This window comes from Echinococcus granulosus (assembly GCF_000524195.1).
Source record: "Echinococcus granulosus chromosome Unknown EG_S00026, whole genome shotgun sequence".
In the NCBI taxonomy this organism is placed as follows: Eukaryota; Metazoa; Platyhelminthes; class Cestoda; order Cyclophyllidea; family Taeniidae; genus Echinococcus; species Echinococcus granulosus.
In genome coordinates this window covers 193,744-215,187 of record NW_020170406.1, presented here as the reverse complement: position 1 = coordinate 215,187, position 21,444 = coordinate 193,744, and the positions used below count along the sequence as shown (strand labels likewise).

The 21,444-nt window shown below is 41.4% G+C and overlaps 3 protein-coding genes across 3 annotated transcripts; 1 reads left to right on the top strand and 2 right to left on the bottom strand. All coding sequences in view use genetic code 11, as the record gives it.

The window, feature by feature from the left end:
* Positions 1–874: 874 nt before the first annotated feature.
* On the bottom strand, positions 875–3,038 carry EGR_04271 (39S ribosomal protein L40; the record flags this gene model as incomplete). The annotated part of the gene is made up of 5 exons (XM_024493520.1): positions 875–1,316; positions 1,983–2,153; positions 2,193–2,274; positions 2,793–2,920; positions 3,031–3,038. The coding sequence occupies 5 exons, from the start codon at positions 3,036–3,038 to the stop codon at positions 875–877; spliced, it is 831 nt and encodes a 276-aa protein (XP_024352028.1).
* A 279-nt stretch (positions 3,039–3,317) lies between these two features.
* Positions 3,318–16,194, top strand: EGR_04270 (Dymeclin; the record flags this gene model as incomplete). The annotated part of the gene is made up of 19 exons (XM_024493519.1): positions 3,318–3,457; positions 3,497–3,649; positions 3,685–3,809; positions 3,843–3,915; positions 3,955–4,080; positions 4,149–4,279; positions 5,803–6,132; positions 9,133–9,362; positions 9,949–10,074; positions 10,206–10,414; positions 11,378–11,531; positions 11,912–12,070; positions 13,829–14,235; positions 14,657–14,713; positions 15,192–15,244; positions 15,277–15,389; positions 15,425–15,800; positions 15,841–16,043; positions 16,081–16,194. The coding sequence occupies 19 exons, from the start codon at positions 3,318–3,320 to the stop codon at positions 16,192–16,194; spliced, it is 3,279 nt and encodes a 1,092-aa protein (XP_024352027.1).
* A 2,690-nt stretch (positions 16,195–18,884) lies between these two features.
* EGR_04269 (hypothetical protein) lies at positions 18,885–19,995 on the bottom strand (the record flags this gene model as incomplete). Its single annotated transcript, XM_024493518.1, has 3 exons — positions 18,885–19,003; positions 19,102–19,294; positions 19,759–19,995. The coding sequence occupies 3 exons, from the start codon at positions 19,993–19,995 to the stop codon at positions 18,885–18,887; spliced, it is 549 nt and encodes a 182-aa protein (XP_024352026.1).
* Between the last annotated feature and the right edge of the window lie 1,449 nt (positions 19,996–21,444).

Below are 21,444 nucleotides of genomic sequence, written 5' to 3'. Positions count from 1 at the left end.
CTACCATCTATTGTTGTTAATGCATGTGGATAAGTGGATATGTGGAAGCCATTTGTCAGGTTGGACTGCTTCCACAAATTTGCCCTCCCACTTGGTCTTGTTGTAGGTGCCAACTAGCTCATTCGTAATTACTCATGGCGAACATAGCGGAATCCTTTTTCTACAATCTTTAACCTTAAACATCTTGAAAGTACCAGTAGCAACACACTACTCTTCATTATCAATCATCTTTTATGCGGGCCGAATAGAGTCCTCCTCAATGGGGCGCATCTCTCCCTCAGTGGTTCATCGTGAGGATCTCGCCCTCCCAGCCATTACTGGACAGCGCTTTCCTCTAGTGCACAGTAGACCTTCTCCAAATGCTCCACGGCGAATTTGACAGGAAGTTGGCTTACGGTGCTTTGCAGCCGTATTAACCTCAGTTCGCAAAGTGGACAAACTCGGATCACATCCATCAGATTACTTCAACTGCAAGGGATTTTGCAGTTATCCAGGGAAACCCAGCCATTCGTCACCCATATACCAACGGCATTTGCCTATATTTGGAACAAGGTCGCAAACCATCACGGAAATAGCCAATGTGGGATCATACTGACTTAAAATATTACCTTAGTGATAAAAGTTCGCACGTTATACCCCAACATAGCTATAAAAGGCTATAAAATTCAAACGAAGTTCCCACTGTTATTGATAGCTTCCGGTTAAGATTGCCGCTAATTTTGAGAGTATCTACCATCATCACCACCTCGAAATGATGCAATGACAAGGGTAGCAACCACAAAACTGCATGCACAACGTTATTAAAACCAGAGCATTCCTGAGATATTCTACACTGTACAATTTAAGAGTCTAGAGTCGATGTCTACAGTAGGGCCTAATTCTTGCCAAAAATTTTGACGAATTTGTTGCGCTTCGCCTCGGCCATAAACTTGCGATCCAATTCAAATTCATACTCGAATGTAGGGGTCCGATCAATCTTTTCACCGTCCGGTGCCTCATAAGACTTTGGATCGCGCGGCGGGGCAGTGGCGAAAGGTCCACTCGTACTCAAGCACAGCGGTGCTACTTCCGTAACATCCGTCACCTCTCCCGCCGAGGTTGAGACACCGACGGGCTGAATTGCGGCCGCGTAGAGGTGATATGGGGAAATCGCGGCAAGGGATCGTAGCGCTCGCTGCTGCGCCGCTTGCACACTACGCAGTTTGCGCTCCTCTTCCCTGGCAACGCAGGCCTGGTAACGCGCCCATTCCTTCATCAGCAGAACTTGGCTATCTATCTCGTCCTCCGACAGGATTGTTGGTGGTCGACGTCGATCTCTGTTTTGTTTTAAAATGTAAAGGAGTACCAAGAGGTCTCCGAGTATCGGTTAAAACAAACGTTACATAACCATTTCTCCATGCCATTCAAGAGGGGAAAGTATTAGATTATTCGCATGTAAGCAAGACCTATACAGAAATTCCCAAAGTATCCTAATAACCGCAAAATATTAAGCTGGTACGGCTTTCAAAACCGCCAGGAAAACCTCTGCTTTGGACGTCACTTGAGGTAATTGTAAAATAAGATATCCAATGTTTATCTCATTTACCTTTTATTTGTTACATATCAGGCCTTGTATTTAATGGTTACTAATTTAAAATCAGTAAATATACAATGAACTTCTTGATAAAAAAGATGAAAACGGGAAAGGTTTTCCGGAACTTTATTTGATACCAAATAATCACCTAATTTAGGATGACTATAGTAATTTCCTTGCAACGAAAGAGCAACATTTTGAGGAATAAAGTGACTGTAAAAATCGTCGAAATAACCATTAGGTATTTCAAAGAACTAAGAGGATTTTTACTAGATAAAAAACAACCTCAAATTAGCCCTACGTGGGCGGTAGAAGTCCCCCACTGTCTCGTTATAGAATTGATAATTACGAATTAACAGTTAAAGAAAGCTAGATGCTGAGCATAGAACAAGTGCTAGACGGGACTAACTGTTCTTCTTTCATGAGCTGTCGATCACCTTCAATTTCTTCCACGGGTTTAAGTTTCTTGCCCTGCCTGGAGAGACGTTTGATTTCTCTCTCTATTCGTTTTGCCTTTCTACGAATCCGATTTTGTTCCTGTTGTGGATCGACGCGCTTCTTCTTTTTCAGAGGCTCAGCACTTAGAAAAGTGAGTGTGGGATACGATAAAAAAATTTACCAGAGGATATTTCCAACGTGAAGGCAGCGAAGGCTTTCCACGAGTATCAGTTCTGCTGACTTAGAGGGAGTGAAGAATCTCCCTACCAAGCTAGCCATGATCTAGTTTTGAAAAAGGGAAGATGACGACATCACTAAGAAACACTACCTTTAAATACACTGCCTAAAAACCTGGAACCCGCAGGATGGCAACGCTACGACTGTGAAAACTGAGGCATGAAAAGGCGAGAAAGCATATAAAAATAGTACATGTACATTGAGTCACGCTGATAAATAAATTCGATTAAAGAAAAGAAGGAGAGGCAACAAGGCTTGGACAGTTGTGACAATTAAATAATTTACGACCAGATGGAAAGAAGCAAACAGGAGCGTAACCAAAAAACAACAGCTTCAAAATTGCCAAAATATGACATGTATGTAGAAAAGAAAACACTTTCTTATATAAACAGCGACCCGCAAGTAATTGCGCACAACACCTAAGTATTGCTATTTCGATAAGCGCACAAAGCTACTCGACTATTAAAACTATTTTCGACAGAAAAAGATAACCCACAGAAAAGGCAAAATAAAAACCACACACCAAAATATATTGGCTATTAACCCTCCGCGGAAGACGATGCAACCGAAATTGTTGCGTTATCTTCCCGTAACAAATTAAGCCATCCTAATTGGTAGATATGTCCAAAGCACTTTTGACTTCTCAGAGTTGTGGACAGAAAGGTATCAACCCTGGGTGTACGCAACTGTTATGACAAATTTATGATTCGGAAATTTTTGGTTCTAAAATTAGTCACATAAACTTGACCTTAAAAAGTTGGCCAAAAATGAACTATTCACACCAACACATAAGTGCCTTTTAGTTCTTTAAAGCACCGTATTTCTTTAATCAACTTTGTTAACCTCAAAACCTATGAGGCCAAAAGTTGTTTTTATTTTCACAAATGATCTTTGTGGAAAAAGATAACACACTTCCCAAAAATTTTTTAAAAGGTTTGCTTTGCAACTAATTGCTTTAAATTTTCTTTTATTGTGTTGTACTAAGTACAAGTTCTAGGCTTTATCTAGATTTCCAAACAACGCGTTGCTTTGAAGGACGTTCTTGCGGACATCTATTCCCATCTGCTAAATGGGTGCTAGTGTCAGTAATTTAGCAGATCTTGCTACTAATCCATACTTGATAAAACTCGTTGGTCAAGAAAGTGTTAACTGCAGCAATGAGTACTGGAATCGTCTGTTGCCTTTCGACATACAAACACCACTCACAAAGTAATAAATTACATTTAGTTAGTTTATTATTGATAACAGTGAGGCATCATTCTATCTTGAAGCTGCTGTCTCAAGCCTGCAACAACGTTTCTATCGGAATGACTTAAGAACGCACAATTTGGCCACATTACTTCAGCAATTTATTGTCAAAGCTACAAGCGTTTTGGGTAGCATCAAAATGGGGCAGGAGATGTAGGCCACTTTTTCATGTCCAGATATTTCTTTAGTAACGCGTCGGATATTAAAATGGCCCGGAATGCTCTCCTTATATTCCGTATTTTCACGAAATACATATTGGAACATCGTTCGAGTCATAGCATGAATTTGCACTTTGCCGATATCACGTCTAAAGGTACTCACTACTCTAACTCTTATTCTGTTTTAGCATCGAACTCCCCATCACTTGCAGAATACACAGTTCATCTTCTGTTTCTTTTGGTTATTGAAATAATTCCGAGGTAATGTCATTGATTACGGGTAGAGTTCATCTAATTTAGTGATATAACATACGGATTGCTCTATGAGTCTCTGTCGTCTTTGCTTATCCTCCTTTCTGCTCAAGTTTCTGGTTACGGCGGCGATGAAATACCTGCTACTTGCAAGTATTTTACGTCGAATAAATGGTAGGCATTCGCATTTGACCGGTTTCGTCATATGCAGAAATTGTAACAACTTACGCCTTGTAATCTAGTTTGGCAGACGCCCCAGCCTTCATTCATCGACTGGTGCTCAATGTTGCCGAAAATTTACCCTGTCCTCCCAATATGCTTGCGGAAAATCACGCCCCAGGAATGCTGTGGAATGCTGCTTCAACCATCGCAAGTGTGTCGTCTAGTATATACATATATGTATATTTCCCTCAATCGATTCGTAACACTTTAGTTTATTCTATCAACTTTGTGAGCGTGATTGCGCACCCTCTTCGATCTGAATACCCAGGGCTTCAAAAATTCTATTGGTAATTCGTCAGTTGGAGGGGTGTATTTATTTTCTTGGAGATGTGATTTCAATGTCAAATGTTCGCACTTGCAGTGACCAAATCAGTCGACAGTTGTTGAATGATGCTGTGTGGCTGATTGACGCAAAATTCTATGTCCGTCATGTACTCGCGACCTCATTACTGGAGTAAGGTGGAACTCCAAGAATATCCCTATTCTAAGTTGTGGTGTCGAAGCTACTGTCGCCTTCTTGATTGGTGCGGAAATGGACGTATTCGACAAATTCTCAAATTGCTGGTAGCATTTCTGTTGTGGACAGTCTTGGTGGCATACAAATAAGGGATTTTTGCAGTTGATGAATTGGCATCTAACTATTAAATCATTCCAACTGACCGCTTTGAAATGAACTGGTGTCAGGAGTTACAATTTGCAATTGCTAACATTATTGTCGGTCGTCTGGAGGGTGTGTGTAGTGGCACACAAGAGACCTTCACTGAAAGCGACCTAACCTTTTTAGAGCACAGTCCAAAAATTTCTCAGTGATCTTGCCAAGGACGTCGTACTTATTGGCTGTATTCTAATGGTCCATCTCATGCCATTACCGCACGTGTTTCTTCATGAATGTTAAACGCCAACTTGATCGTCCACCTACAGACACCATTTTTGCGGATAGTAATCTTCTTGAGGATTGTCTAGTGTTAATTCATGATTCTGCATTTGTAATGTCTATTGGAATGGGTTTTATGAATGGACTACCGAAAGCGGTTAACGTGCTTTAGCCAACTAAAACTTGCAGCGGTTCTCTCTCAGATGGTCTGATACCGGCTTATGATAAGCACTTTCAATCGTTATTGACTTAATGTTTCTTTTGCATGCATTGAATCTGAAATAATTCGACCAAATGTGGTTGCATTTGCTATTATTTGCCTTTCCATTATGAAGTACTGACGACCTTTCCCAAGGGGAACTCAATACTCCGAACCTGCAATCTGAAAATAAGTTTGTGGTCTAGTTAATAGAATCAGAAAAGCTCCCACTAAAGCTCTTTAACAGGCTGCCAAACACTGGCATATCTCTTTGCAAAGGCGAACTATGAACTGCTCAGCGTTACGTAGTCTAATTATAAGGTTTTCTTGATCGGACAGGAATAATAACTGTTGATATGCTCTAACCAATCACGTTTAAGCTAGCGATTATCAGTGGGTCATCGCTCCAATTTATTATCATGATAAAATGAATAAATATTAATGTCGGCATAGTGAGAAAATTTTATGCCTAAATGGAAGTAAGAACTGCCAGTGATCTAACCTGATGTTGAGGAAGTGATAAATGACGCTCCTCTAACAAGTCTCTGTCCGAATATGCTGCACTTGTGGCCAGTTACCGTTAGTCTTCTTTGTTCTACAGGTGGTCTGATGACGGTGGTGACACTGGGCTACTCACGCCGCGCAGCCAGCGCAAGGGCAGAGGCCAAATTGGAGTCAGGCAGTCCAGGAGGTGGTGTGTTGCACCCACTGGCGAAGCAGAGCTGCCATCTCCTCCTCGTTCTCACCACCCAATCGACCGGCTTTATCTCCGCCGCTTCCGCTGCACCCGATACCGACGGCGAAGACGGTGCTACCTCGCCCCCTAACTCTGCTAGTGCCGCTGTCGCTGCTGCTACCGCCTCCAGAAGCATCTTCCGGGATATTGGCTCAAACCCTTATCGCGAGGCCCTGTTTGCCCTAACTCCTCTCGGTGGGCTCCAAATCTATTCTATTGTCTTAAGCCTGTTTGATGGGAAATTCCCAGTTTCAAGCCAACTAATTTATGGACCATGGATTTGGAAGTCGGTTACTTCCTTCCCACTGCATTTTCTGGCTTATCCCCTCTTTGTTCTAAAGGCACGCCCCTATCTGTGCGAAGCGAAAAGTGTTTACTTTTTTCCTCCCTTTCTTTTGTTGCTGTATGAATTATCAATGAAAAAGATCCTATTTTTCATTTCGTAATGAAGTTTTTGGTGCAGCTCGTTTACATTAGAAGAAAATTGACCAGTCTCTATTTAAGAAAGATCGAAACCAAGCCTTTCTCTACTCCCGGCATTGCTTTTGCATCAAACTAAAGTCGCTAGGTTTATCTCGTTTACCATTCTACCGATTTTTATCGGGGAATTTTGAGCTACCCTGTTTTTCCAAAAGCATGTGACCATTCCTACCTGCAGAATAGAGGTTGATTTTTTCTCACATTCAATTGCTTTAGGGATTTCCAACTGAGAAAAATCTAACCTTCCATCTCTGGTAGATTTTTTCCCTTCTCAAGAACTGTACGGTGCACGGTCTTGTGTGGGCCAATTTTCTTCTACCCATGCAACTATTGTCGTTTTTCGAGCGGAAACTAACAGATTCATTACCTTTTATCAGTACTTCTCTTCTCACTGAGGAAAATTTCGGAATAGTCTTTTCTCAACTGACTACGCGATTCCGTTACCTAGTCCAAAAAGACGTCCTGTTTACTGTCTTTATTACCTTTTATTTGTCGCATGTTTTCCATTAGGTAAATGTGTTTCAAGGAGGAACCAATGCTCTTTACCTACTTTCCTAGCGAAAGTCGGTTAAATTTTTCACCTCACAACTCTTTAAATTGTCGTCGGAAGATATCGACTCCTTTTGTAAAGTCTACAAGTTCATTCTTTTTTTTTCAAATATAAAGCACCACGGGTATTCCACTTCCTATTAGTTCCAAGAAATAATAACCATTTATTTCCTAATTTTTAAAAGGTATGGGGGTTTTAAGGCCTAATTTTGATACACTGACTCTTAATTTCATCTCAGTTTTTTTCAAGGAGCAGTAGAATTATTGCATCTTTAAGCTCTCTCTTCCAGTGCTATTCGACTGCTTTTTTTCAAAAGCGCCCCACTATCTGTTTGCATGTGCGAAAGCCAGTGGAGGCATTGCGTTTTACCAATCCAACAACTGTCGTACAGGAAAGGCTCTATTTTATCCACGCTTTGGCAGTTTTTTTCGCCCGAGAGCTGATTACGATGTTTTATAGTTTTATCCACCTGCTGACTAGACCTCCAAGTGGACTCAAATTTCGTTTTCGCTATAAGTAAAAGCTTTGACCACGCGGTTTGGTTGAAACCGAACATCTCCGCTCTTCGGTGCACGGCACTTGTAGAAGCCAATCGGCGAAAAGTTTTGCTTTTTAGTCGGGAAATTTTGGACAGGACTATTAACTCTTTTGAGATTTCTGTTATGAATGTAACCATCGAAAATGGTTCAACGAAACAGCAATAGCGTTTCTTTCGGATGTAGCTTGGGATCGTTCCATGAGGATTCAGAATCGGGTTTTGGGAAATCCATTTTACTCATGGAAGCCATGCTAATGCATCGAGACACTCCAATTCCATATTTCCTTAACACTTTGTAAACAACCTATTCTCGATACTTTCCAAATACAAGAGGATTTTTGATTTTCCTGCAAATTCTGTATTTTAAAGCCACAAGATGCTTGTTCTCTTTGCATACAATTCATTTAAGCATTATGATTCTTTTGTGAAGTATCACTTTTAGCCTCACTCCTAGGAAGCTTTTTTTTCAAAATGTCTCCCCTCAAGCACTATATGTAGGTGTAGCTGCTTGTGATAGTAAGAAATAAGCTATTTCACATGGCTCTCTTAATGAATATTAGCCAAACGACATCGTATCTAGTTGTTGCATAACCCACAAATTTGGAAACTGGTACACAACGTCTGCCTGGTTCCCTTGAGTCGCACTCACTTTGAGACCGCGTATTTACTTGCACCATTCTTGGTATATCATTCACTGTCTCGCACATTTACTTCAGGTTGTGGTTATTTTGCGAGTCATAGTCCTTTTAGAGCAATTTTTGTGAAATGGGTGATGTAGCAGTGCAAACACCTCGAAGCGTCTTTATTCGGTTGTCAAGACGGTCCATTATGCATCGCAACCGTGTAGGGAATTAAGTCATCGACTAAGGTAAGCGAAGTACTGAACTATGCTATTGTAGAAGCGGATATATCTCAAAAGTCGCAAAGTTTGATTTAGTATTCTGCCATTGAATGGTTATTTGATTTCAGTCGTAGCGATTAAATGGTTGAGCGTTTGCATATATCCTGGCCCTCCTCTCCTTCGCTCCTACGTCATGAAGGCAAAACACGTAAATACATCAATGCATTGTTATGGATAATAAAATGCTTTCCCTCCCATAGTTGAAGTTGGATTTGTACGACGAATGAGTGTAGTTTAATGAAGTTTTAAAATACAGTTTTGAATTGTCGAAAGGCTGATAATGATTCGCGTTTGGTGTTTGACAGCGCAATCCTATCAGTTTCATACGACTTGGCCAATTGGCTGTAATGAGCGTTTACCTTCTACGACTAATCGGCCGAGAGGAGGCTAGGAAAGCCGTCCTCAAGCAGCCCATATTTGGTCGAATGATGGGGCGGACAAATAACGTGGTAAATGTAGAGGAAGGAGGTGCATTTGGAAACGGCCTGTCGGTTGCTGCATTTAACGAAGTTTATCGCGTCTACTTCGTAAAAATTTGTTAGAATAGGATCTTTCAAGTCAATTACTCCCCTTCTACCCGTACTTTTGGTATTTCCGCTTCCGGTTGCATAAGTAGTCATTTGAGACGTGAAAATTATGTTTTTGAGGTGGGGGGTATTACTCGTTTGGTTGTTCTTTTCAAAACCGGTTATTTCATTGTCACATAAACCTCGTTAATCTACGCAGGCGAGGTCAACGCTGAGGCAAAGCACAATGGTGGTCAAGGGAAGGACCTGGAGAAGGGAGGTGGGAACGAAAGGGGGATCATACCGCCTCGCATTCCCTTCGGAAGGTTGTGTGAGACCCTTGCATCCACCGTCAATACTGACAGCTCCGTTCTCCTCCTTTACCTTCTCCTGCATCGCAACGACTTCTTCCGCGCCTTTGTAATGGAGACTCGGGCATACGAGAAGTTTGTGAGTCTTCCCCACTTCGTGTCATTTCTTTGAACTACTCTTATAAACTGGTGTGTCACCTTGCCATTGTCTCATTTCACGTGACTTTAGCTTGCCACTGGTTTCTCAACTTGGGCGTTCGCTACTGTCAAAGTACTTGTAAACCTTATAGGCTACTTTGTACTTTCGTGGAATGAAAAAGGCTTTGCGTTCGATTCTTTTTCTGCAGAAGTGGATACGGATGTTGCTAATTTCACTACGTGCTTATTGACGGTTGGGGATTTTTGTTATTATACTGTATTGCATCAGGAATACGCCTACCATACTACTTCCGTAGGCATTTAGTGGCACTCTACTCCAGTTTATCGTTATACTTGCAAATAAACACTTTTGTATCCACTGAGTTTTGCGCCATAAAAGAACTAACCTCCTTAATTATAGTGATATTGTATATGCCGACTCACATTTACGTTGACTAAAAAAAGCAAAAGTTCGTCGACCAGATTCAAATCCCGCAATCTATATTATTGGGTTTTGGTACTTTTAGATCGTATGTATATGCATGTACATAATATGCATGGCAATGTCCCCTTTTTGTGCTTTTCAGACATTCTCTATCTGTTCGCTATTGTACCAATCGCCGGCGGAGAATTCGCACCTTGTATACATGGCCCTCATAGTTCTGCTAATTCTCACAGAGAACGAAAATTTTGCCAAGGATGTACACGACATAGTAGGTTAAAAACCTTCTCCTGGTGATACTGATGCTTTTCTCCTTTCAAATAAGTTCTGTCATGCCCAAGTACACCCTCAGATCCTATCCTCGTGTCTTGGTAACCTTCACCATATCGTGCTTCTTTTCAGCCGGTAAAGAAACCACCACCGAATGTAGAGCGACAGCTGACAGGCGTCTCCCTGGGCAGCCTTCTAGTCTACGTTCTCACTCGAACCATTCGGCACCACCTCAATCAGCTGAGGGACAAGTACCTGCACATAAACAGTCTGGCTGCGTTGGCCAATCTCTCACCGAAAATTGCCAACCTCCATCCCTACGTCAGTCAGGCTCTGGTTGAGTGAGGCCCTTCAAATACGCTTCTCATTAGCTGTTTGTTTTTTTTTTCATCTGTGTATAATCGATAGCTTCAGAACATCACTGACATTCTTAAGTCCAGTGATCCAAAGTTGTCAAGTTGGAGTTTTATCGTTCATTTGGCTCCTTGTCTGGCTATTGCATAGGCGCTTGGAATCCAAATCGTCACTGGGTGCTTGCAGCATTTCTTAGATCACCGATTTTTTGAGAACTAGTTTAAGATTTTCCGTAATCTGGAGCCGCAAAATTTAGTACCAAGTTTGAGGTTTAAGTGCACATTCAGTGTAGAGTACATGAAGTCGTTAAACAATAGCCGACGCTACTCATCGGTGCTTCCAGCTGTTTTAATTCTGGTTTGACCTTAGTTATTATATTGTTATAAGGTACATGGACTTGAAAGTAGCTTTATCATAAGCTGCTAGGAGTAGGAAACTGATTGCATTTGAATGGTATGAGCGGAGGCCGAATTGCAGGTGATATTGAAACCGATATCACTCCATGACATAGATCTATCCTACTTTGGGCGTCGTTATTAAGTGACCTTCCTGGTCACTCTTCTGGCTCAATCATCTACGATGGATATATATCACCGCAGAGTTTTCGATACATCCACCTTTTGTATGATTCCTCGTCTTCCATGGCAAGGGGTAGAAGTGAGATCTAAACAGTGTAGCTGGACTTCGCACGTCAAACTTTACTTCACAGGAGTATGCTTCAACCGATGAGGGAAAGGCGCTTTAAACTACTCAACTCTTTATAAAAACTATTTTCGACTTCTCATAAAGTGGGAAGGGATCGCGGAGATATTGCAGATAGGATGTTTTCTACCCATTGGTAAAGTTGGTGATTCTAACCATTCTACCAGTAGAATATCATTCACAGTTGAATAAGACTGTGCTTTTCGGGAATCTTGTGCTTGCCTTATTGCCGCTTTCTATTCGTGTAGCCTCTTACAGAAGTTGGTGAAACGGCATAAGCGTCTGGTGAATGAGATTCGTACTCTCAACGATCAGCTGAAGGAGCAAAAAAATACCACTGGAACCAAGGTGCCCCCATACCCAGACGTTCGATTGAACATGATGTCGTCGTCTGATGCTCTGGTTTGTCCCCTGATCTTACTTGCCCTCTTTCGTCAATTTGAACTTGAACTCGAATTGGGTAGTTGACAGACGTAGAATCAGAGTTGAACCTCTCGCTCACTATTTAAATGACGTGAGCCAACGGTGTTGTTGCATTAGTTCTTCAACGGAATACGTACTCAAAGCTGATCATATTTGGAATGCTAATAGCATTTTGTTTAGGTCAATGCATAAAAAATACGAATAATCAAACTAAAATGCCAAGAATATAGTCTCTTAAGTTTACTTAAAGTGGGGATTGCATGATCAGTTAGTAAAATAGTTATGCGCCTATCCTTGACATTCTGATCCCTTAGAGTTATATGCATTCCCAGTCTTCCTACTCTACCACTAATCTGCAGCTTCAAGATCTCTCGCTGTTGGAGGAGGTGATTCGCATGACCCTGGAGATCTTCAATTCCATTCTCACTCACTCCCTCACCGCGAACACCCACCTCATTTACAACCTTCTCTACCAACGCGAGTACCTTGCGCCCATTCACAACCATCCCTCCTTCAGTGTAAGTCCCATTTGTGGTTAAAAGTATTCAGAAACACTGTAGTTCCCTTCCCTTGCACTGCAACGCACTTCTGCTGATGGTCTTCTTAAATTTTGACTTTTACCTTCCTTAGAGTTAAGCGCGTGATTGATTCATTTTCAGTGGACGGGCCAGTAAAAGTGGTTCGTGGCTATTCTTTGATACTGGACAACGTCTCTTTTGTTTTTACTGCCTATGTTGAGACTAATGCGAAATTGGGGCTATTATCAGCTTGTTCTCTTTTGAGCGATTTCTTCAAAACCCCCAATCGTTATACTTTTGCTTTGGCTACCACAGTAATAGGCAAGTGGATTGAAACAAGACGTAAGACGGGAGCGCAGGTGGTTCTTACCCACCCTATGCTTTGGTGGACGAATTGCAGACACACTCACAAACTCAATTCTAGCGTTCCATAGATGAAATATATTCGAGCGATGGTAGGTGAACGGGTTCCAATCTTTTGCCTTATTAAATTACTGCGGCTAAGGTTTGATAAGAGCACTTATTTTTCATTACTAAGTTTTATGTACCCTCCAAGGCACATCTACGACTGGTATGGGTAATGTCACTAGTCTTATCAATTGAAAGCATCGTTACTTCATATCTGGGACGGCGATACCTTGCACGTCCAACTGCAATTTAAGCCAAAGGAAAATCATTCAAAGTTGATTTGATGATACTGGAACGTTTCTAAGTGGTGTTTCTCCCCTATTTAAGCTGCCAAATCCTCGAAGTTTGTTCTTTGTAGGGTCTATCACGTTTCGGCAGTGTGGACTAGGTGAACTACTTTCTTACCAAGAATGGTTATTTCCTCGGCTCTTCCGTAAGGTTTTCAAGATTCAAGCTTTCTCTTGAGTACCAGCGCAGTGTGTTCACTTGAGATTTAGTTTAGCTTCTCATAAAGGGGCAAATAAATATGCCACAATCGGTGTGGGGGTGATGACAGGTAGATATAAATTGTTTCTTTGATGGTGTATTGGCACATATCACTTTAGTGTCGCCTATCACTAGTGAATAAACGCATTTTACTAATTAGCTGAATCTTGAGTGAAGTATCATAGCGACGGCTTCCCTTGATGGAGCTGTTAGCACGGCTTACTAACCATAATCTCGTCTGGTTCCTCAAGGGAAATGAAATAAGCAGATCGTGTCTCTATGCATCATTTTAAACTTTGCCCATGTAAACTTGGGTCATCTGATGTGATGGCGCACAACTCTGTTTTGTTTAATATCTTGTGTTGACTGGTACTATAGGTTTTAGATTCTGATGTTTTTAAGGTAATGAAAGCTGGAATCCTCTTGATCTACTACGATTAAATGGTGATAGCAGCATTACCTTTTCATTAATAAATATTTATATGCCTTTTAATTCATGTTTATGATTGTTGTGGGTGGGGCTACTAGCCATGTAAATTTAAGATATATTTTCACTTCGTATCCGGAAGATGAGTGTCCTCCATGTTCATTCTGATTTTAAACTTTCAAGTAAGCAGTGATGATCTTGAAATGACTTAAATTTCACTACGATGCCAAAAACTGCTTTTTTTCAGTAGGTTCAACATAAGTTACCTCACTTTGACAGCTGGAAGGGGTCTAATACGGCTCATGTGTTTAGCCTCCTCGCTGCAAAATGCCACAACTTTTGTGGTAAAGAATAAGGAAGTGTAGTTCAGAACAAACAAACAATGCTCCTTAGTGATCTCCCACTCAGCTTAATTTCTCTCCCTCTCTCTTCAAAAGGATTTGATGCAGAACATCGACACAGTTCTGGGCTTCTTTGCCTCCCGCATTGAGAAGGACTTGGGTCTGCATCCCACGGAGACCTCTGCAGTGATGACAGTCATCACAAAGTCCATGGGCGATTTTGCTCGCACTCACACCCTCAAGGAGTTTCAGGAACTGAAGTTCAAGTACGTGGAGGAGGAATCGCCGGATGAGTTTTTCATCCCCTATGTGTGGTCCTTGGTTTATCGACACTCGGGACTGGGGTTTGAGCAGAAGTTACTCCACTCCTTCGGCGGCTACGAATACTGTGCCAGTGAGGAGGAGGCGGAAGGCGATGTTGCCACTACTACCACTGCTACTGAGACTACTACTGGTGCCATTACCAGTAGCGACTTCGGCAATCCCAAAATTAATGAGAGGCAGTCAATTCGAGGATGAAAGAAAAGGATTCTTTCCCCTTTGATTAAGTCTTTCCCGTCCTATTCATCGTGGGCGTCGCTTGCTCGTCACCCCTCTTCCCTCTGCCTACGCACCTTAACCGTGTACTTTTCGCTTCTTCCTTTTCAGTGGTGTATTTTTTGTGTCGTGAGATGGACGGATGGATTTATGATATCGAGAAGGGCGGCTGCTTATCGGTTTCACCCACGCGTGAGGTGTTTGTTAGTCGTGGATTGGCGACTGGTCCTTTGGTTCTTTGCTTCTCGGGTGTACCGCTACCCCAATGTGCATAGCTGGAGTAGCATTCTGGGATGTAATGCCGGGAGTTGGGGCTTGCTGTGGGGTAGTCGACTAAGTCCGGCGTGCGGGTAACGTTGACTATCAGCTAACTGCGGTCGATCCTAGATCTGACAGTCCAGAAGCTGTGGTCTCGGAACAATTCGGTCCCCGAGGTGGCAGTCTGTATGCTGTGCCTAGGTGCGGGTTATTCAGCTATCTTAGTTGAAATGTACACTAGTATCCTTAAGTAGTAAAATTAAAAAATATCTTTGCGGTGTTCTGAGCTTTGCAGAAAATATTGTGGGCTATCGTAGGGAAATAATTATCCTCAGCAGACAACAAATCACCTTACATCCAAGAAAATGGCAAACGTTGCCTCAATTATTCTATTGAAATGCAGTAGAGTAGGCAAAGAAGACGGCCTTAGGATCATTCAATAGTTATTTCAGTTCTTAAATTGCTACCACTTATTTGTTTTAATAACTTTATCGTCGAACAAATAGCTCATATGACCTTGGTCAGTTCAGTTGAGATCTAGGTAGCGTGACTTGGGCACCTGGTAGCTTCGACTATGTTTGGGCCAATGTATAAATATAACACGCCTTTTCATTTGAATTTTAGTCCAAGAAAAGTGATAAGTAATGCATTCACTGTATTACAGGTCAAATATCCCCATTATCCCATACCAATTGGCGGGCGTAATGCCTCGTCATGGTAAGGATTTGTTTTGCTTTTATTTCTCGTAGTCGACTTGACCGACGAGGAAGACTTAGATTCTGTTTCCCTTCAGTTTCAAAAAAAGCGGTTTTATGTGGATGTAAAGAAGAATTGGCGGGGTCGTTTCATGAAGATTGCAGAGGTATATGAATTATTTTTGCCGACACGTCTATTAAGGTCGGTCTGGATGGAAGGAAGTCGAGGATATTGTTAACAATGACGGCGGCGGATGATCTTAAGGACAAAATTTTGGATCTCGCGAATGTTTACACTGAAATTATGGCAAGTAATGCAGAAGGGTCAGTTGATTCTTCCAGACATGTTTCCAAAATTGATGGGGTTGTCAAATCCCATACCCTCAACTACCCCCACCGAAGGTATTACCTGGATCTCAAGAAAAACGCCTGGGGCTATTTCCTTCGTGTAACAATGCTTTCAACAAGTACTCGGATAAAGTTGGCCATTCCTGCAGAAGGGATGCGTGAATTGTACAACTCAATTTGTGGTCTCTTGAAAACCTGGTGGATTCCTGCGCCAGATAAAAGCAAAAAAGGTTTCTTTATCTTAAGTTCATCTAATGCACTGGTTTGTAGAAGTAAATTTGCCGCCTTCTCGAGCCTTTCGTGTTGATAGTCGCACTCTTTACTTTGATTCAGTCGTGAACCGACATGGTGTCTTCCTACGTATTTCTCAGGTTTGGGCTTCCAGTCGCTCTGCAATCACCATTCCTGGTCGATCGATAGGCAGATTTAGGGAGATTATCAACGAACTTGCCGACCACATATCTGCAGCTACAGTACGTACAAATGATAATGTTAAATAACGCACTCTAGATTGAAGACAAGGAAAATTGCTCAAACAATGAATTACAAGATGGTAAGACTGATGAAACAGTTTCTTCAAAGATTTTGGAGGCCTCAGCCCTTGAAACAACCTTCCCGGAGTAAACCGCGACCATGTATCCACAAGTGATTTCTGCTTTGTACATCCAACTTTGCCTACACCCTATTTCGTCTTCCAATCACCTGTGACCCACTTTCCGTCCTGTATTATTGTCCCCCTATTTTTCGCATACCATTTAAAAATCAAACAAAACGTTGAAGCTTATTGGACTTGAATATCATCAAACATTTAAACGTGAAGCAAGTTTTCTCTCTATGCACCACTACGTAGTTTTAATTTATAATAAACATGGGCTCGATGCTTTGAGGTGCGCAGTACTTGCTTGAGCTAGTGGATGTGTATGCTTCATCTGGAGCTGATTAGGCATTTTCATCCCAGGAGCATCTTTTATCAACTCGAGTCTGGGAGGATTTTCTGGTGGAAAACAAATGTGAAGTGTTCTTTGACTTGGTGCAATGCAATGGCGGTCTGCCTCCTTTTCCTCTCCGTCACGACAGGGGTGGAGTGGCTGACGAATCTTGTGACAATCAGCACCATTGGTGCTATCGTTCAAGAGGTGCAGCAAGTGCACTTCACACAGTAGGCAGATTGGCAGTCTACGTGTGCCACCAATGATTGCTTGCCTCGAGTTATGCATGCATCGGCATCATTTTAATGATGGAAGAAGAATGGCAAAGCTTCTTATGATAGGTGAGTTCTCTGAGAAGGCTTCGGATTGACGATTGAAGTTGATGAAAGCGAACCGAAGGTCTTTTTTAATGGCTGTCAAGTAGTAGAGATCTAACATCAGCGCAGTGCAACCAATCATTTTAAGTGGTTAATCAAAATGTGCTCAAGTGGGAAAAGAATTAGACAACATTGTATATACTTCAATAAATAGCGGAGTTATTAAACTACTCGAATGTACTGCCACCACACAAATCCTTGGAAAGGATCAATCAAATCAGTGATGATTTAAAGTTGTCAATTCTTAGGTCATCGAATATGCAGGAGGCTGTGACAGCAAATGAGGCCTTTCACACTACAAGTTAACTTGTGAACAGAAAATCTGATGGAGGAATCGTGACATTTACATTTTAAAATATGCATATATAATCGCTTTTAGATAGGGATAAAGTATTTCTCTGCTCCGAACCACTTCGAAATTAGATGTAAACCTCGAATCCCTCTATGGGACACGATTGAAAGTTAAAGATTTACCCAAAAAAGTCGTCACTGAGCATAAACCACCTTATCATGTGCTTAACTTTGATAAATCACATGGGTGTCAAAGTAATAAGCACCCCAAAGTAGACCAATCATTTCAAGTTAATTCAAGTGATAAAATTAATTCCGAACCAGTAAAGAGGATTACCGCAAAGCATCAATGCGATGAAACTAATCAAACTTTTTGACTAAGAATCCGCCTATTTTTGTCTCAAGTTAAAAAACTTTGAAAGACTTTAAATTGCTTACAAATACTCCAAAATCTAAAAGCTCCTAGGGATTCGCTTAGAATGAAAATTTGTTGTAATGCGTGCTCTCCTGGAGAATAGTTTCAGTCATCGAATGAAACTAGTAAAATCACACTGTGGGTGACAAGACAGACATTCCAAAAAAACCGGATCGCATCACATTCCTGCAGACGACAGAAGTTTTTAATGATTAAAGGGACTGGCAGCAAACGCATTGTAGTAACCTAACGTTTTTTGGCCCTGCACTTGACAAGGCGAGTTCCAAGTGAGGAACAATCCTAATTCCACTGGATAGTTACAAAATCTAGCTATCAAAACAGAAGGGTCGCCAAAGCCACGTTCGTTTGTGACAATCACCTCTATCTCGTATTCTACAATGAGGCTACTAAAAAGTAGAGGCGACCCGGACTCTAACAGTTCTAAGACATCCATCATGGGACTGCTATGACACTGATGTGAAAATACTTTAATTACATGGGAAAAAGGAGCTACTCCAGGTTACTAATAGATGGATGGGATTCAGGTAGACATTTGGTTATTATTAGAACGGTACAGGGTAGCAAAGCGGAATGGGTACCATATTTCAACCCTATTAAGCGACTTGTCCTGAGCGGTACAAAACTGTTGACTCCCCTCCTTCAGAATATACGAATGACGTTGACGACAAATGTCTTCGCACCTCAACGAAGATAGGGTGGCAACCGTTTCTGGTTTGTGGGCGTTCTTCTAAAGTATCAACTACATCGTGATGGCCGAAACAAAAAGAATAAAAGGAAAGCACATGCAACATCCAGGAGGGCTGCTCCACCGGTGCTGATAGCCCTCGCACCACTTTGTGAGTGAATGGTAAATCCCCACCGTCGTATAGTTTATCAAGACTTTAGGTACGGCAAAACACTAGACAATCATCGAGTCGTGATACTAGATACCATGCAGTAGTGTTTTTGCATATTGGGTGCCGTAGCGAAATCAACGAATTGCTCAGATTAACGTTAATCCAGTTCCCCTTAAAGTGGCCAACTGTAGAATTACCAAATATAAAGAAAGTGATAACGGACCAGGTTTCCCGTACTGAGAGTAAGCCTAAAACGTCTAAACCAAAAACCAGTAGAGACCTCTTATTGCAACACAAAAATAAGCTTAATTCTAAAAGCTTTTCAGCCAATACGCCTAAAAACTTACCAACATAAGGATATGCCATTAGTTTCAAACTATACTTTACCATGAAAAACAATAATTACACGAGTTTTGTGTAAAAAAGCAAATGCAAAAGGATGACATCAGTCACCAAAGGCATCAGCTGTATACTTTTTGTTCGCCTGCCTGGACAGATACCGCTCCTTTCCCCGTTTACTCAGCGATTTCAACCGCTCCTCTTTCACCTTTTCCCTAAGTTTGCCTAGGCAAAAAAACATGTCAGAGCATGCAAGCGAAGACTAGCTAAAATGCATCACATATAAATCAACGCTTTTAACGCGCTAATAGAAACCAACTCACTTCTGGTGATAAATGTCGCCCGTTTGCCGGCCATGAGATCTGCCATCTGCGCTTTTTGAAGATCGCGTTTCACACGTCTTTTTAGCTCAACGTCCTTTTCTGTAGCTCGGCGTTGATTCAGCAGTTTAATGGCTCTCTTTATTTTTTCGCGTTGCTCTCCATTTCGAACCTTACGCAGCTGTTTCTTTAGAGTCTAAAAAACGATGTTAATGCCAGAAACCCTAAATATTAAAGTATGAATTTGCGAACAAGTTTAATGCCTCTAAGGACCTAGAATCAATGTAGTAAAGCAACAGCCAATGAAGTAATGACCCAATTACCAACATCGATCGGCAACGCTGAAGGGTCTACTTCCCTTAAATACTCAATATTTCAAGTAAGACTTAACATGATTCGAGTTAACAAGTGTCAGAGGCATCAACAAGGCATCCTATGCGTCCCCGACATTAAAATTATGTGAGATCATTGTTGATACTAATAAAATAAGCATAAAAACGGACGAAGGTAATAATGCATACAAAAGCAAGAAAATGTAGCTACTCTAAGATCCAGAACATTCAACCCCAGAGAAGGCCACTTCGGGACAGACACCCAACCAATAACGAATTAGAAAATAAAACATACTCCAAAAAGATTTGATACTGATGCATATCCTACCCTTAGATTTTTCTCCTGTTCCTCTTTCAAAGACGTCCAATCGCTCAGGACGCATAGCCCATTAACTCTAGGGTCAAATCTTGGATCTCTGAAGCTCTTTTTTCGTAAAAACTCTTTTCTTGTGGCTGTAAACACACGTTCTAGATGGTTTGAAAGTGCAAATTTGTTCTTCTTAAGCTGCTTAAAAGGCACAGCTATAGGTTTGTCGTTGAGGCCACTTTCCGAACACGACGCCATCGTTTAAACATAATGAAACACAGCTGGACAAAATAATAAAAAGACTTTACTAAGCAACCATAATTTATGCACTTAAGATTAACTAGAATAATAACGAAAGGCATACAATGACGTATAATGTCTGAAATATAGCCAAAATTATCGTTTTTTTTTGTGAAAACCCCCAATTAGAACAACATATGCTGCGGCACACTGAGAGTTCTATGAAGACTAAAGGTGACGTAATACTCATGTAGGAAACATATATTAGGCATACAGTAAAGTGTAGGGGGAGACTCACAGGTCTCCTCTCCCCTGTTCCTAGTGTTCGTAGAACAACCCGGTTGATCGAATCTCAACATATTTGTTAGAAGGAAATGGATCGGGAGAACAAGTACAAAGTTTAGGAGGGGGGGGGGGAAGAAACCACAGTCGCACTTAGGCACGGGAGACGACGACCCTGTCACCAGCTTAGAATTACAAACTTGCTTCCTCCCCGAAAGGTACATAAAAACATTATAAGTATTACAGGGGCTTGAATTCTACTGGCACGGCCTGGAAGTTAGTTCAGGTGCAGTGGCGGAGCACCTATGTACTCCTTTAAGAAAATTAAGACTTAAGCAAATGATAAAAGTTTTGCAGTACTACCACAACAATTTGATATTTTTTTGAATTGTGTGTTGAACCTCAAAGGCATTTGGTCTCGGCATGTTATATTCCCAGATCCGCGGCGCAGCGTTAAGGTGCGCCAGTTGTCTCCCAACTCCTCTGTACGCCCATAAAATATTTTTCCCACACAGACTACTGAGGCTTTAGATGCAATTAATACGCTGTGTTGATCAAACCTCTTCTGCAATTACCCTTGAAGTTTATTGCCGATTAGCGGATCATAAGGTGACGGAAGAAGAGCTCCTCTCAAGGATGAATGAGTCAGTAGTGACATTTAACAAAAGGGTTGAAATTATATCCACCTCTGGCAACAGTTCCAATTTTGTGTTCCGTTAGGCCGATTTTAACAAATGAATCGCTATTAGACCTGAATATTTTGAAATGGCCCGTCACGGACTCTCAACAAACCTATACGAAGATGCTAATCACCACTCCATGTTTCTTCTACCTGAGTTAAATCTAGATAGACAATTAATTGGGTGGTTTCGGAATGAGAACAGTGTTGCAATGAGGAATTGATGCAAAAAATAGCTTTATGAAATAGATCACAATCAAACTTATATTGAATAACTTTACTCTTTAGGTAATATTCCTACGACTAGATACTGCTAGACGACACTCAGCTGGTCTAAACATTAAACAGTGTTGAATACCATGGATGTGTTAATTGTCCTCCCCCATCACAGCTAATAAGTAGATTCAAGCTACCACAGTGATGAAGGGAGTAAATGCTTGTGTGCGTGCAGGGAAAATTTAGTAAGGGACATTCGTAATACGATAGTGGTTTATCCCTCTGTTCTA